Consider the following 12,965-nt stretch of genomic DNA (forward strand, 5'->3'; position numbering starts at 1 on the left):
ATGCAGGTAATATTTCATTCTAAATATTCTTGTTAATTCAATCCTGTCAATCCCTACAGCGGCCAGTTTGGCACCACCGCCCACCCCCACAGCGGCTACCTGTCCAATCGGCCAGCTTCCATGTTCAAACGGCCAGTGCCTGTCCTACAGCAAGTTCTGTGACTTCAACTATGACTGTTCTGATGCTAGTGACGAGTTGACTTGTCGTAAGTTAACAACTTTGCTTCATATGTTGTAGTTGGAGTAAACTTTTGAAGCTTAAAAGAAAATTGATCCAATCAGCTAATACTCTGCAGGCATGTCATGACTGGTAAGAATGACAGATACCATGTACACTTTAGGGTGAATTCTCTTTTTAGCAAGTTTGATAAACATTGAAGCATGGCTTAGCATCCCGTCCTGTGCATTGAAATCTTTCCCATTAGCATGTACGTTTGATGATCGTCTATAGCCATTTCCAGAAAACATTGTCTCAGAAGTCACTTTATTGACGTTTGCCCCATACTCTGTTACAGCATCTGTGTGCAACTTTGAGATCCAGGATGACAACATGTGCTACTGGACCAACCCGACTAGCGATGACTTTGATTGGCATGTGCACAGTGGACGGAACACCGCTGCAGGAACTGGACCTACTGTGGACCACACGTACAGTACACCTGCAGGTAGAAGGGAGCAATATGTTGTACCAGATTCCTTCTTTATTGATGATAATTCAGCACTGAAAAGTAAAACTAATCCCCTATGAATCACCATTATCATTACATGCCTAAGAGTTCACATTTTCACTAACTTTTGTTTGATTGTTCAAGAAGTTATAGTTGCATACCAGTGTTTTTTTTGCATCTGACTTCATTGATGAAATCTGGATCAGGATTGAGAAATCTTTTTCAATGTTCTTACTGCATTTTCAAATACTACTTCTTTTTTGATTTTCAGTAAAAACAAACTCTTACAGAGTCATTTTATAGCAATATAAAAACTTAACAAGTTGGGGAACAATACTATGCTATAATGTGATGCAAAAAACATCAAGACTTAGATTAAACAGAAGATGTCCCATGCCTTTGTCTACAGGAAAATATGCATGTATAGAAGCTGACAACCACTACTCCATGAAGGCAGAACTGCTCAGCCCCATGTTCGGACACTCCGGCACGACATGTAAGCTCAACTTCTGGTACCACATGTATGGTGCCAACATCGACGGCCTCACCATGTACCTGAAGATTGGGGAACAGAGGAGGCCGCTGTGGTCGGCTAATGGGGACCACGGTGATGTGTGGAACAATGCTGTTGTCAGCATCCCTCCATGTACTGCAAACTTCCAGGTACATGAAGATTAACTGTTTTTTAAGCCACAGCAATTTATGTCCTCTGATCCCTGACATTTTAAGGGTAGATGTTGCATGAAAATATGTAAACATGAAAAAAGTAGAGGGCATGGAGGAAAGTTTTAATCTTACCATAAAACTGAGTGCACCAAGGCATAAAACTGGTCTTAACGCTTGTTGTTTGTTTTGATTGATTTTAAATTGCTTTGGCCTCATATTAGCTGACAGAAAGCCAAGACTGGCCAGTTCCCCAAGACCTATTATTTTGGACTGGGTGTAAGTTTAGAACTGCTTTTGACATCACATGCCAGTGTATAGCTACTCAAATCTTGGTACAATCTTGAATATGTTAAAGGTCTGCCCTTTATACATGTAACATGGCAAAGAACACACGTCCAAAAGGATGGCACATTTTAACTGTTACAGTAGGGTGTACTTTTGTTTTTATATTTTCTTTTATTGACCTCCCAAACCCTGTTTTTCCCTCCCAGGTACTGTTTGAGGGCAGTATTGGTACAGAGACTGTAGGAAACATTGCGCTGGATGACCTGAGGTTCCAGGACTGTGGTTATCCAGACCCGTCCGGGACGTGCTCCTCAGACCAGTTCCAGTGCAGCAGTGGCCACTGCATCTCCAAACTGGCCACCTGCGACTACACTCCAGACTGCTGTGATGGATCAGACGAATCCATCGGACAATGCCGTAAGTGTAAAATTATCATCACAATGATTTTTATAAACTATTTCTCTACACAAAGTACATGTACAGCACCTACCAACAAGTTTTCAATCAGCTTTGTCATACTTCTCAAGTTCAAATGAGCCAAATCCCTCCCTAATTCATTACAGTGTGTGATGCAGAAAAATTGATTCAAGTGATGTTTTGATAAATGAAGACTGTTATGCTTTCTAAACTAGAGTGTGATGCAATTGCACACAATATCATTTATTTGTATGTGTAGCAATTGTGGTACAATACTTTATAGATGGAGAATATCCCCCCCAAACCAGGGACACAGCTATCTCTTTTTCTCTTCTGTATTGCCTACAAAACAAAGTTCTAGCAAACATTGTCTTGTAAAAGTTAACTGTTCCCATGTACTGTGTTCTCCAGGTTCTGTGTCCATGTGTGCATTTGAGAGGGACCTGTGTGACTGGACACAGATGCTGAGTGATGACTTTGACTGGAACAGACACCGCGGCCACACCAGCTCTGATAATACAGGCCCACAAGTGGACCATACATCAGGCACAACTAATGGTAAGGCCAGGCAAATCTGGTATTTTTAACGACATTTTCACTTGTATTTGACACAGAAGACTATGATCTCAATAAAATTATCCTAAGACTATCTATTGTGATCTTTGAAGGGATATTGGAGTATCAGTATAAACCATTTATTACCATTCTACTTATCCTGTGTTCATGCCCTTGGTGCTGAAGTTTTCACTGTTATAAAGCCAAATGTTATTTATTTTACACCCATTGTACAGTGATTTGTACAGCTTTTTTGTGGGATTAAAGCAATGGTTTTGTTTGTTTTTGGTTTAAATAGCAGCAAATAGAATTGGTGAGGCATTGTTTGCTACCACAAAGCTGTACTGTAACTTTTGTCTGTATATCTTTTCTCATTGTTCCCCCCACAGGCTATTACCTGTACGTGGAAACATCTAGGCCCAGAGCGCCTGGAGATGTGGCAAGAATAGCCAGTTTCATCATCGATGCAAATCCCAGGGACTGTTATGTACGTAATCAAATCCATGTTAATTGAGTCAAGAAATTTAGTGGCACATATTGTAGAATCAATGATTGAGGAGCGCCTCTAACATTTTTTAATTTCGTTGAGCTGTTTTTACATTTGCGCTACTGTTACCCTTTTTTGACATATCAATTGAAAAAAATAGCCTTTTAAACTACCCAACTCTGGATAACTCTGCTAGCTAAAAGCATTTTTGAAGGAGGAGTATTGAAGAGAGAGAAAATGGACAGAAAACAAAATATGATTTTGTAAAGTTGACCAGTCTAAGTGAAGTAAGTTTCCTCTTGTAATGTTGTTGAAAGCTTTTGACATCTTTTCTCCAATCTTCAGCTCCGGTTCTACTACCACATGCTGGGCATTGCCATTGGCAACCTGAATGTTTACATCAAGCCCATCGGCAGCTCTGAGAGGAGTGTTGACAGCATAGCAGGGGAGCAGGGTGATGCCTGGCTCCGAAGGAATGTCTTACTAAACAGTCAGGAACCATTCCAGGTTAGTATTGTCTTTTCTTGGACTGCCTTTCCTTGAATTCAGGAAGACTTGCTGAAGCTTATGATTAAGATGGCTGAATCAGAAAGAGGCAGAAATTCATGCCATTTAGAGTTAACTCAGATGTCATGACATCTGATTGTTTGAACCTTTGCTTATTCATGAGAAGCTGTAATTGGCCTGCAGTCCTCTTTTTTATTGAGGTCATGAGGGAGAAAGTAAGGGTCAGACAAAATATAGCAAAGATATGGGCATAGGACTGTACATGTTCAGCATGTACAAACTCTACATGACATGTCTTTTTTTTACATTGAGTCAAAACCCTAAGCTTGAATGTATCCAGCCATAAGAAGTTTTTTGGTATTGAACAGAAAAACAACTGATTTCTTTTGTATCTACAGGTGATACTGGAGGGAGTTGTGGGGCTAGGTGTGGCAGGAGACATCTCTATCGATGACGTCACATTTACAGAAGGCTGCAGGCCGTATGCAGGAACTGTGGCCCCTCCAACAACTACCCCTCTCCCAACTACAACACCAGGTCAGGAGTAGTCTGCTTTTTTGGTTTAAAAGACCAAAGCTGATTTACACAGATGGCTGTGATTTTCTGTCACTTAATGTTTCCTACATGTACCAAGTCATTGGCTACATATGTGTTTTGTAGTACATTGTAATATGGAATTTTTTTTACCACAAACTTAAAACACATCCAAAGCTAATCTAACGCTGAACAAAGTGCCTGCAAAAGTAAATTAATCTACAATAATGTTGTCCCTTGTGTTCTAGCGACTACCATGATGGCTTGCCCAGCTGGCCAGCGACCTTGCAGTGACTTTGCAACATCCAGTCAGTGTGTAGCTGAGACCTCCTTGTGTGACTTCAGACCTGACTGTGGAGACCGCTCAGACGAGACTGACTGCAGTAAGTCTGTCCCTAATCAATACCAAGATGAGTGAGGCAATAGATTGGAGCCTACTACAGATTCCAACCAAGAACTTTTGGAATGTAAATTAACAAAGATTGAGGTAACATGCTTACCTCTATTGTTGTTGATATATATTTCAATTTGTATATAGATATATCTGACTGAAAGATTTTATGAATTTTCCAAAATGTTAAAATCTTATGTCACTAGTATAATAGCATGTTATAGTAGGGTAAACTGTGCCTCAACCCTCCTAGCACGCTAGTCTTACACTGCACAACCCCTACACTGGAGTTACAGAGCTTGCATTTAGGACATTTATGCAGACTTATCAAGTATTTTATTAATGACATGCATTTTTGCATACCTGCAGACACGATCTGCAACTTTGAGAGAGACAACTGCAGGTGGAACAATGCGCCGAGTGCTGCCATGAACTGGACCAGGTCCACAGGAGCAGACACACAGGCAGACCCGAACTCTCCCAGCACAGACCACACTCAGCAGAGCAGCTTTGGTACTATGACCATCTGTATTGTTTTATTCATATTTGCTAGCCTGTTGGCATATTAGACACCGACTTTGCAATAGTGGTTGTTTGTGTTACGTCAAACAATCTGTGACATGTGAGCCTAGGATGAACTTATTACTTAAATTAGAAGCATAATAAAAATAATAGAGTAATAAGATTATTAGAGGAAAGTGTTGTTTTTGGGTTGTCTGTGTATGTGTATGTATGTTAAGTTATGTATATAAATGTGTGTTTCTTCAGTTGCCAATATATGCCATGCAACATCTTCAGTGTTGCCTTTTTTGTCTGTGGAACAGGAATGTTGACAAAACAGTATAGGTGAAGGGGTGAAGTTGTTTTAGGAAGAGTCTAATACCTGGATGCCTGTATTTTGTGCTGCAGGGTACTTTATGTACGTGGACTCCACTCCGGCAGCCTCCAGTGGCGTGGCAGAACTCCGCAGCAGAACGTTCAACGGTGCTGCAGCAGCCTGCAGGGTCGAGTTTGCTTTCTACATGTACGGATCAAATGCTGGGACTTTGGAGCTGCTGATGGATACAGGTATAGAGACATTTGTCTCCTATCATGTCACTAGTTCGCTGAATATGATGACTATGAAATGCCCTATCTTTAAGTTACGTTTATCTTACGTGATAATCCTTAAGGTTAGGCTTGACTTACTAGGATGTGATTACAATATAAACAAAGATAATGTATTCAGAAAAAAAAAGTGTCTACCACTTTCACAGATGATAAAGCATTGTAACAATTGTAGCTTGTGTCAAAGTTTAAGCATCTTGAGGTAGTTTCTGTTTAGACTCATCATCATCATCGGTCGGCTAGTTTCTATCGGGCCTCCATAGTTTCCCTTGAAGCATTAACAACAAGTGTGGTCAATATCATGCAAAAGGGTTAACAAATCTTGTATACTTATAATTTTTCAGAGGGTGGTCGCACTTCACTATGGAGAGTTGCATCCACCAACTCTGAAAACAACAAGAACACCTGGCAGACCATTGGTGGAGTGTCTATCGGACGCAGGAGACAAGGTTTCCAGGTATGTCTATAACCATTATACCCTTAGACTAGTTCATTTCCTTGTATCATATGGTCTACCTTCAGCCTGATTCTTAATGCAATAAATTCCATCAAACACACTTTTAATTGGTTTTCAGGTTGTAACTTTTGGTTGTGTCTGTTCTACAGCTGATGTTCAGGCATTCGTACAGTGGAAGGTACAGTGGAGCAGTGGCTGTGGACGATGTGACTCTGAGGGGATGTGACTTCCCCCTCCCCCAGCAGAGCTGTACAGCCGGCCAGTGGCAGTGTGCAAACAGGGCCTGCATCGAGAAAGCACTTCTCTGTGACTTGTCTGATGACTGTGGTGACAATAGTGATGAGTCTGCGTGCTGTAAGTTACACTAATCACTTGCAATTTGGAAAGATATGTCCTGACAGTAAAAATTCAGCACCAAGGACATGAGCACTGGATGGCTAGCACAAAATTGATTGTATATGATTGTGATGACTATAGAGACAAGTCTGCGTACTGTTAGCTACACTGGTCACCTGCAATTTGGAAAGATATGTCATGATTTCCTACCAGCAAAAGTTAATCACCAATGACATGAGCATTGGATAGCTAGCATGAAACTGATTGTATATGATTGTGATGACTATAGAGACAAGTCTGCATACTGTTAGCTACACTGGTCACCTGCAATTTGGAAAGATATGTCATGATTTCCTACCAGCAAAAGTTAATCACCAATGACATGAGCATTGGATAGCTAGCATGAAATTGATTGTATATGATCGTGATGACAATAGAGAGAGTCTCCATATAAGTTACACTCATCACCTGCAATTTGGAAAGATATGAAATGATTTTGTAATAATGAAATCTTCAGCACCAAGGACATGATCCAGTAGTACTATGACAGTACTAGGTAGTTTTTGATACCAAAAATTTTTCTTCTGATATCAGAACAGATATGCAAAGAAAATGTTATTGAATATGATGATATTACATTCTCCTACATTACTGTGGGAAGGGCGAAAATATGTTTTATAACATCTGATTTGAAATCGTTTTTCAAAATTATGAGAGATACAATGTACATGGTCTTAAGAGGTGCAGGTTTACCTGTCAAGGTTGAACAGGGTAGATCCAGATGAACTCATTTTAGAGAGCACACATATATATAAGTGGCTATTGCCATTGTTGCTTTGCATAGGAATGACCTTGGTGTTACATTAGAATAGACTGTTTTGTTTGCAATGAGATTTGGGTATACATCATTTTCAATGTATGATAAAATCACATGTTATTCAGCTAGACTTCTCTAGTTTATTAATCCATAATTATTTCATTTGGTTCATGACTCCAAAATTTGTATAGCTGCTTCTTACTCTATTGTAAGGTACCGCTTTGTATCACTTTACAGCTCAGCGGATCCTGTGTAATTTTGAAGCAGACCTTTGTAGTTGGCAACAGTCCAGTGAAGATGATTTTGACTGGATGAGAAACAATGGTACCACCTCTACCTACTGGAGCGGTCCTTCAAGGGACCACACCACTGGCACCAGGTTTGGTAAGTGTGCATTCTTCATGTTTGCTCATCATCCACAACGTTTTTACAATAGACTTGTAGTACTTATTAGCCAAACACCTGGGGTCTGTGGTGTCCTTGTGACTTTTGGCTTGGTTGTAGTAATATTAGGTATTGTAGATTTGGTTTGGACAAGTGAAATAATGATAATACCACTGGTATTTTTTCACACACCAGAATTTGTTTTTAAATTTCATGTCTGATTTCCTCAAAAGTTGTCATTGCTTCATCATGGGGTCAAACATGCTGAAATGTCCACACATCATTTTCTATGGTGCACAGGTGATGGAGAGTTATAGGGCCACACCAGTTCAATTTGTTGGTTTTGAGACATTGTTATGCAAAATTCAACAAGACGCCAAAATGTTGCATTTCAATAAAGTCACTTAATTTGTTTGGCCTGAGCATTGTAGAAGCCCTGTCTTGGGGCTAGTGTGTACCATGAGACGATGAGTTCCATTTTCCTGTTGCTCCAGGATTTTACCTGTTTGCGGAGACATCCAGCCCACAGAGCTACGGTGATCAGGCTTGGCTCATCAGTCCTGTGTTTGCAGCTACACCAGATGAGTCAATATGTCAGGTACATTTCATCTTAATTCTACACTTACCTGTTTGAGACAACAGAGGTCAGTATGGCAATAGCTAGTTATTACACGAGACAAATGTTCTCCTGTCTTTTTTATCATAATTCATTGTTGGAACAGTTCTCTTTAATTGCCTTTTGGACTTACATTTTCACAGATGTACATTGTAATGATATAGCAACATTGTAGGATCTACCAAAAGGATGCTGCTACTAACAAAAGGACAGATGTGCAAGGATTCACAACCTGTAGAATAACTGACCAGTCTGACAGACCTGTACACTTCAGCCAAATCATAGAAATACAAAGCAAAATTGATGAGAGGCAAAATGTAAACTCAGTCTGATCTAAACTTATTTTGATAAACATCATTATCTACTGTTCTTCATGTTCTACTGTTATCGCAAAGATAGCTATAGCTTGTACATTGAACTTGTAAATACTGCATATAACATCTGCCATTTCTATCATAACCAGTGGAAGATTTGCTCTTCAGTAACATAATCTGAATCAAAATCACTTTCACCATCAAAATTTGTTTCTTTCCAGATGCGTTACTTCTTCCACATGTACGGCGAGCATGTAGAGGAGTTGAATGTGTACAGGAGACAGTACAACAGTGGGAAGGGTGTGCGCATCATGAACCATCACGGGGACTTTGGCGACATGTGGAACAGATTCTATGTCAACATCTCCAGTGATACTCCATACCAGGTAATAAATGTAGATCTTCAGCATGTCTTGTGCTGCAGTGTCCACCTTTGGGGAGTACCGATTCAATTTCTTGGTTGACAGATTTAAAAGAAAAGGAAATACAAGATGGTAGTATCAACACGAAAATAGAGTAAGAGGGCAAGTTTAACTCCCACACCTCTATTTTTATATTGCATGATGTTCTTTTGCAAAAATTTTACACAAAGATGTCTGATAACCGACAGATTAAATTGCTGGGGCCTTAATAAGGATCGCATCATTTCTGTATAATGACATTCATTAGGGGGGGGGGGGGTTGGTGTCAGGAGGGTGAACCATTAAGTGTGACTTTTTGAAGGTACACCAGTATCAAGAATGTCTCTTACCTGAGATCTGTTGTTGCCTGTCTTACAGATTGTGATGGAAGCTGTAGTAGGAGATAGCTACCAGGGAGACATTGCCATTGATGACATCAGCTTCACTAGTGGATGTCAGCTCATTTCAGGTATTTTGAATCATGTTACTGCATTACTACATTTGTACCAATTCCTGCCAGCAACAGTAGGAGGTTGCTATCAGAGTCTCTGTCAATAAATATCAAGATAAGGATCCAGACATGTCAGGTTCAAACAGGCTAGTTAGCTTTGGCAGAAGAATGTTTAGTAATGATATCCAAACAAAAAAGACATTCAAGTAGAAAGACCAAGTTCACTCAATTGTGATGTATTCTTACTCCTACAGGCCAGCTACCCCCACCACCTGCCACTACCTCCCCCCCACCCACCACTGCAGGCCCCACAGTCTGCACACCCACCCTGGAGTACCAGTGTAGGAATGGGCAGTGCATCGATGCCAACAAAGTCTGTGACTTCAACTTAGACTGCAGAGATTCTTCAGATGAAGATGGCTGTGGTAGGTGTAATCCTTTATGTGCTTATGTATAGTCCATACATGGCAATGAAAGTTTTTCGAAGGATTTTTCATTAGTTGCAGGATAAAGAGGGGAGATTAAAATGGTGTCAACATACTTAGATTACATACAAATGTAACAGATGTTTCACTTACTAAGATTTCTTTGACCTTTGTCCCCTTGCCTACAGGCACAATGGGTAGCAAAGTTACATAATTATACTTGTATTTCTATTGCCTGCTGTATTCGTTTGCATTTCTACACAATGCAATTTTTATATCTTTGAAATCTTGAAAACTTCTGCTTCACAAGGCTATTTTGAGTGTAACCTGACGTCACTGTGTATGTATTAAGAATATGCGTTGATCTGTTTCCCAGTGCGCGAGAAATGTGACTTCAGCGGAGGAGACTTGTGTGGCTGGATCTCCCTGGACATGGACGGCCCACGATCGCGAGCTGAGACGTTCTACCGCTGGCAGACAGGGCAGGGGAAGGACAGGACTCCTTCTGAAGCCTCCGACAACATCAGGCCTGGTGTGGACCATACCTCAGGAACAGGAGATGGTAAGTGCAGCAACAAAATCATTAACACAATATAGTTTATATTGTATCATTATACAGTAGTTATTTGGTATCAATGGCATCTTTGATATTTAAATGTAAGGAAGCTATTTGGTGCTATAGAAAAGAATCTCGATCTAAGTACAAAGTATTTCCAAAACTTGAATTTTGGCTCATTTTGTATGGAAACATGTGTTTCCGCAGGTGAGCGTGACGTAAGAAAATACAAAATTATGTATTCCGCATTACCGTTGGTCACAGCCCTACTGTTGGTCGGATCCTGCCGGCGTGTTATCCAACCCGTGAGCTGGCTGGTACTTTGGGTAATGCAGAATACACCGTGTTGTATTCTGTATTTTTGGGGGTGCAGGTCCTCCAGATCTGCACAAAGTTGGAAAATCCCATTAGAGCTTTTTAGCTCAGTTATAAGGCAATGATTTTATGCTAACAGCCCATATGTTACCTGTACTCCCAGGTTACTATCTGTTTGCGGACAGCTCACCTGGAAGTTTCCAGGACACAGCACAGATCATCACACCCATGATCTCTCGTACGGGGGCCCAGTGTGTGCTGTCCTTCTGGTACTACATGCATGGATCCAGCATCGGCTCACTGCACATCTACAGGTTAGTACAACTACAGTCATACCTGGTTGGCCATTTTTACCACCTGAAATAGCTAATACCTACGGTCATAGGCCACATCAAAGCAGTCCCATCCAATATCACACAGTTAAGATCCTATTATCTTGAGCAACCACCCCCTGTCATCAACCATTTTTCCTCAGTCCTTTGAGTGGCTGTTGAGAGCAAGGTTGATTGTATTATTGGTGTAATGGTTGAGGGGAGTCTCATCTTGAGTATGGTGAAGAAGCCAAAGTGACTGTACTTATTGAAAAGACAAAGGTATGACTTCGTGACCAATGACAAAAACCTAATATCTCATTTATTACCTGCTCACAGGTAGCACCTAGGAATTACATGTATCTGACTAGGCATATCTAGATGATGGGTATAATAGATACCAAACAGCTAAATACGCAAACAGCAAATGCTGTCACTGATAAAATGCTTGTTCCACACCCTGCAGAGTCTTTGGAGGCCAGCAGGTGGAGCTGTTTGAGTTGGATGGGGAGCAGGGAAATCTCTGGAAGGAGGGCCAGGTCTTCCTGGGCACCAACCAGAACATTGAGGTCAGTTAAATGCTCTTTTATGATGCATGAACCTGATAAAGCTGATAATTCATGGATGTGTTCACCACTTTTTGGTCAGGATAATAAATGGTAATGATCTTTTTCTACCAGATGTCTAAGCAACAAGAGTTTTTTTTCAAAAGTTGGAAACCTTGAATAAACCTGGCAGCTTTTGTCAATCCTTTAGAATAGCCTTGTACTGAAAAGATGTGCAACTCTCGTTCAGCTTTATTTTGTCTTGTTTGCTGCCAGATTATGATTGACGGGAGAAGAAAAATTCTTTTAGATGACAACTGGGAAGCCCTGAAAAAACTTGGCAGCTTTGGTCAATCCTTTAGAATGATAACCTTGTACTGAAAACATGCAATCTGAGGACAACCCTCACTCAGCATTATTTTGTCCTTGTTTGCTGCCAGATTATGATTGAGGGAAGACGAGGGCGCAGCTGGGTAGGAGACATCAGTATTGATGATGTACAGTTCCGAGACTGCATGCCACCAGGTAAGAACGTCTATCACACAGTCGTTAGATCTTGATTACTTTCCAGCTACATGTACCATTATGCTAAAATATAGGCATGATCCAGTCTACCTCTGGACCTTTCACTCTCCAACCAGATTTTGGGACAAAAAATCAGTTTAAGTTTTCCTAGCTGTCCATTTCGTTTACAAACCACCTCCCAAAACATAATGATTATAGCCTCCCATCATTTTGTTGGAGATGGTATACTGTGATGATGTTTTGCAACATTATCAACTACAAAATGTTTATGCCAAGATTTATGGCAAAGCAAATGGAAAATCCTGGTTTACACACTACAACTGAGCAGAGGTTGTAGCCCTTTGAAGGGACACTACTCTGTTAGTACAGATGTACAATGTACATCCCACATAATGAGCCATACAAAAAGTTTTAATATACATGTGTATGTTGAAAAGATGCAGTTAGAGATGCAAGACTTTCTTCATAAAGTCAGGACACATTTTGTCCCTCTGCAGAGCCAGACCAAGGTGCTCAGTGTACAGCTGACCAGTTCAAGTGTGCGCTTGGTTTCTGCATCCCCCAGTCCCAGCACTGTGACTTTGTGGACGACTGTGGAGATGGGTCTGATGAGGACAGCCTCAGTGGGCACTGTGGTAAGTTTAGCATCTTTTCCTCACACTATAGGGAGAGGGAATGCAGTACTTTGTTTTGTCTGTAGGAAGATACATTGCTTTGACTCCTTTTTTTGCCAGACAAGTTACAGACATCTGGCATCAACTTAATTTGTCAATGAAAGGAATCATTTAGTTTGATGTTGCTACTTTAAAACAATAAAAACAGGTAGATGTTATCTGATGTGTCTGTACATGATATCATTGCCTTGTATAGATTTAAAGTATATAAGCATACTATC

General features: G+C 40.5%; 1 protein-coding gene across 1 annotated transcript in view; it reads left to right on the top strand.

Moving 5' to 3' along the window:
- Window positions 1-12,965, top strand: part of LOC118403561 (MAM and LDL-receptor class A domain-containing protein 1-like) — a 117,526-nt gene that overhangs the window by 88,089 nt on the left and 16,472 nt on the right. Inside the window, exons 153-175 of the mRNA XM_035802297.1 lie at window positions 60-206; window positions 516-665; window positions 1,078-1,331; window positions 1,826-2,036; window positions 2,448-2,594; window positions 2,981-3,078; window positions 3,424-3,585; window positions 3,984-4,122; window positions 4,368-4,502; window positions 4,880-5,023; window positions 5,420-5,578; window positions 5,962-6,074; window positions 6,224-6,428; window positions 7,465-7,611; window positions 8,106-8,209; window positions 8,763-8,927; window positions 9,321-9,411; window positions 9,648-9,818; window positions 10,195-10,380; window positions 10,853-11,003; window positions 11,467-11,569; window positions 11,986-12,070; window positions 12,568-12,705. Of these exons, the coding sequence (XP_035658190.1) occupies window positions 60-206; window positions 516-665; window positions 1,078-1,331; window positions 1,826-2,036; window positions 2,448-2,594; window positions 2,981-3,078; window positions 3,424-3,585; window positions 3,984-4,122; window positions 4,368-4,502; window positions 4,880-5,023; window positions 5,420-5,578; window positions 5,962-6,074; window positions 6,224-6,428; window positions 7,465-7,611; window positions 8,106-8,209; window positions 8,763-8,927; window positions 9,321-9,411; window positions 9,648-9,818; window positions 10,195-10,380; window positions 10,853-11,003; window positions 11,467-11,569; window positions 11,986-12,070; window positions 12,568-12,705 (3,405 nt within the window). The remainder of the gene's footprint in view (window positions 1-59; window positions 207-515; window positions 666-1,077; window positions 1,332-1,825; window positions 2,037-2,447; window positions 2,595-2,980; window positions 3,079-3,423; window positions 3,586-3,983; window positions 4,123-4,367; window positions 4,503-4,879; window positions 5,024-5,419; window positions 5,579-5,961; window positions 6,075-6,223; window positions 6,429-7,464; window positions 7,612-8,105; window positions 8,210-8,762; window positions 8,928-9,320; window positions 9,412-9,647; window positions 9,819-10,194; window positions 10,381-10,852; window positions 11,004-11,466; window positions 11,570-11,985; window positions 12,071-12,567; window positions 12,706-12,965) is intronic.

This window comes from Branchiostoma floridae, chromosome 16, assembly GCF_000003815.2.
Source record: "Branchiostoma floridae strain S238N-H82 chromosome 16, Bfl_VNyyK, whole genome shotgun sequence".
Taxonomy (NCBI): domain Eukaryota; kingdom Metazoa; phylum Chordata; class Leptocardii; order Amphioxiformes; family Branchiostomatidae; genus Branchiostoma; species Branchiostoma floridae.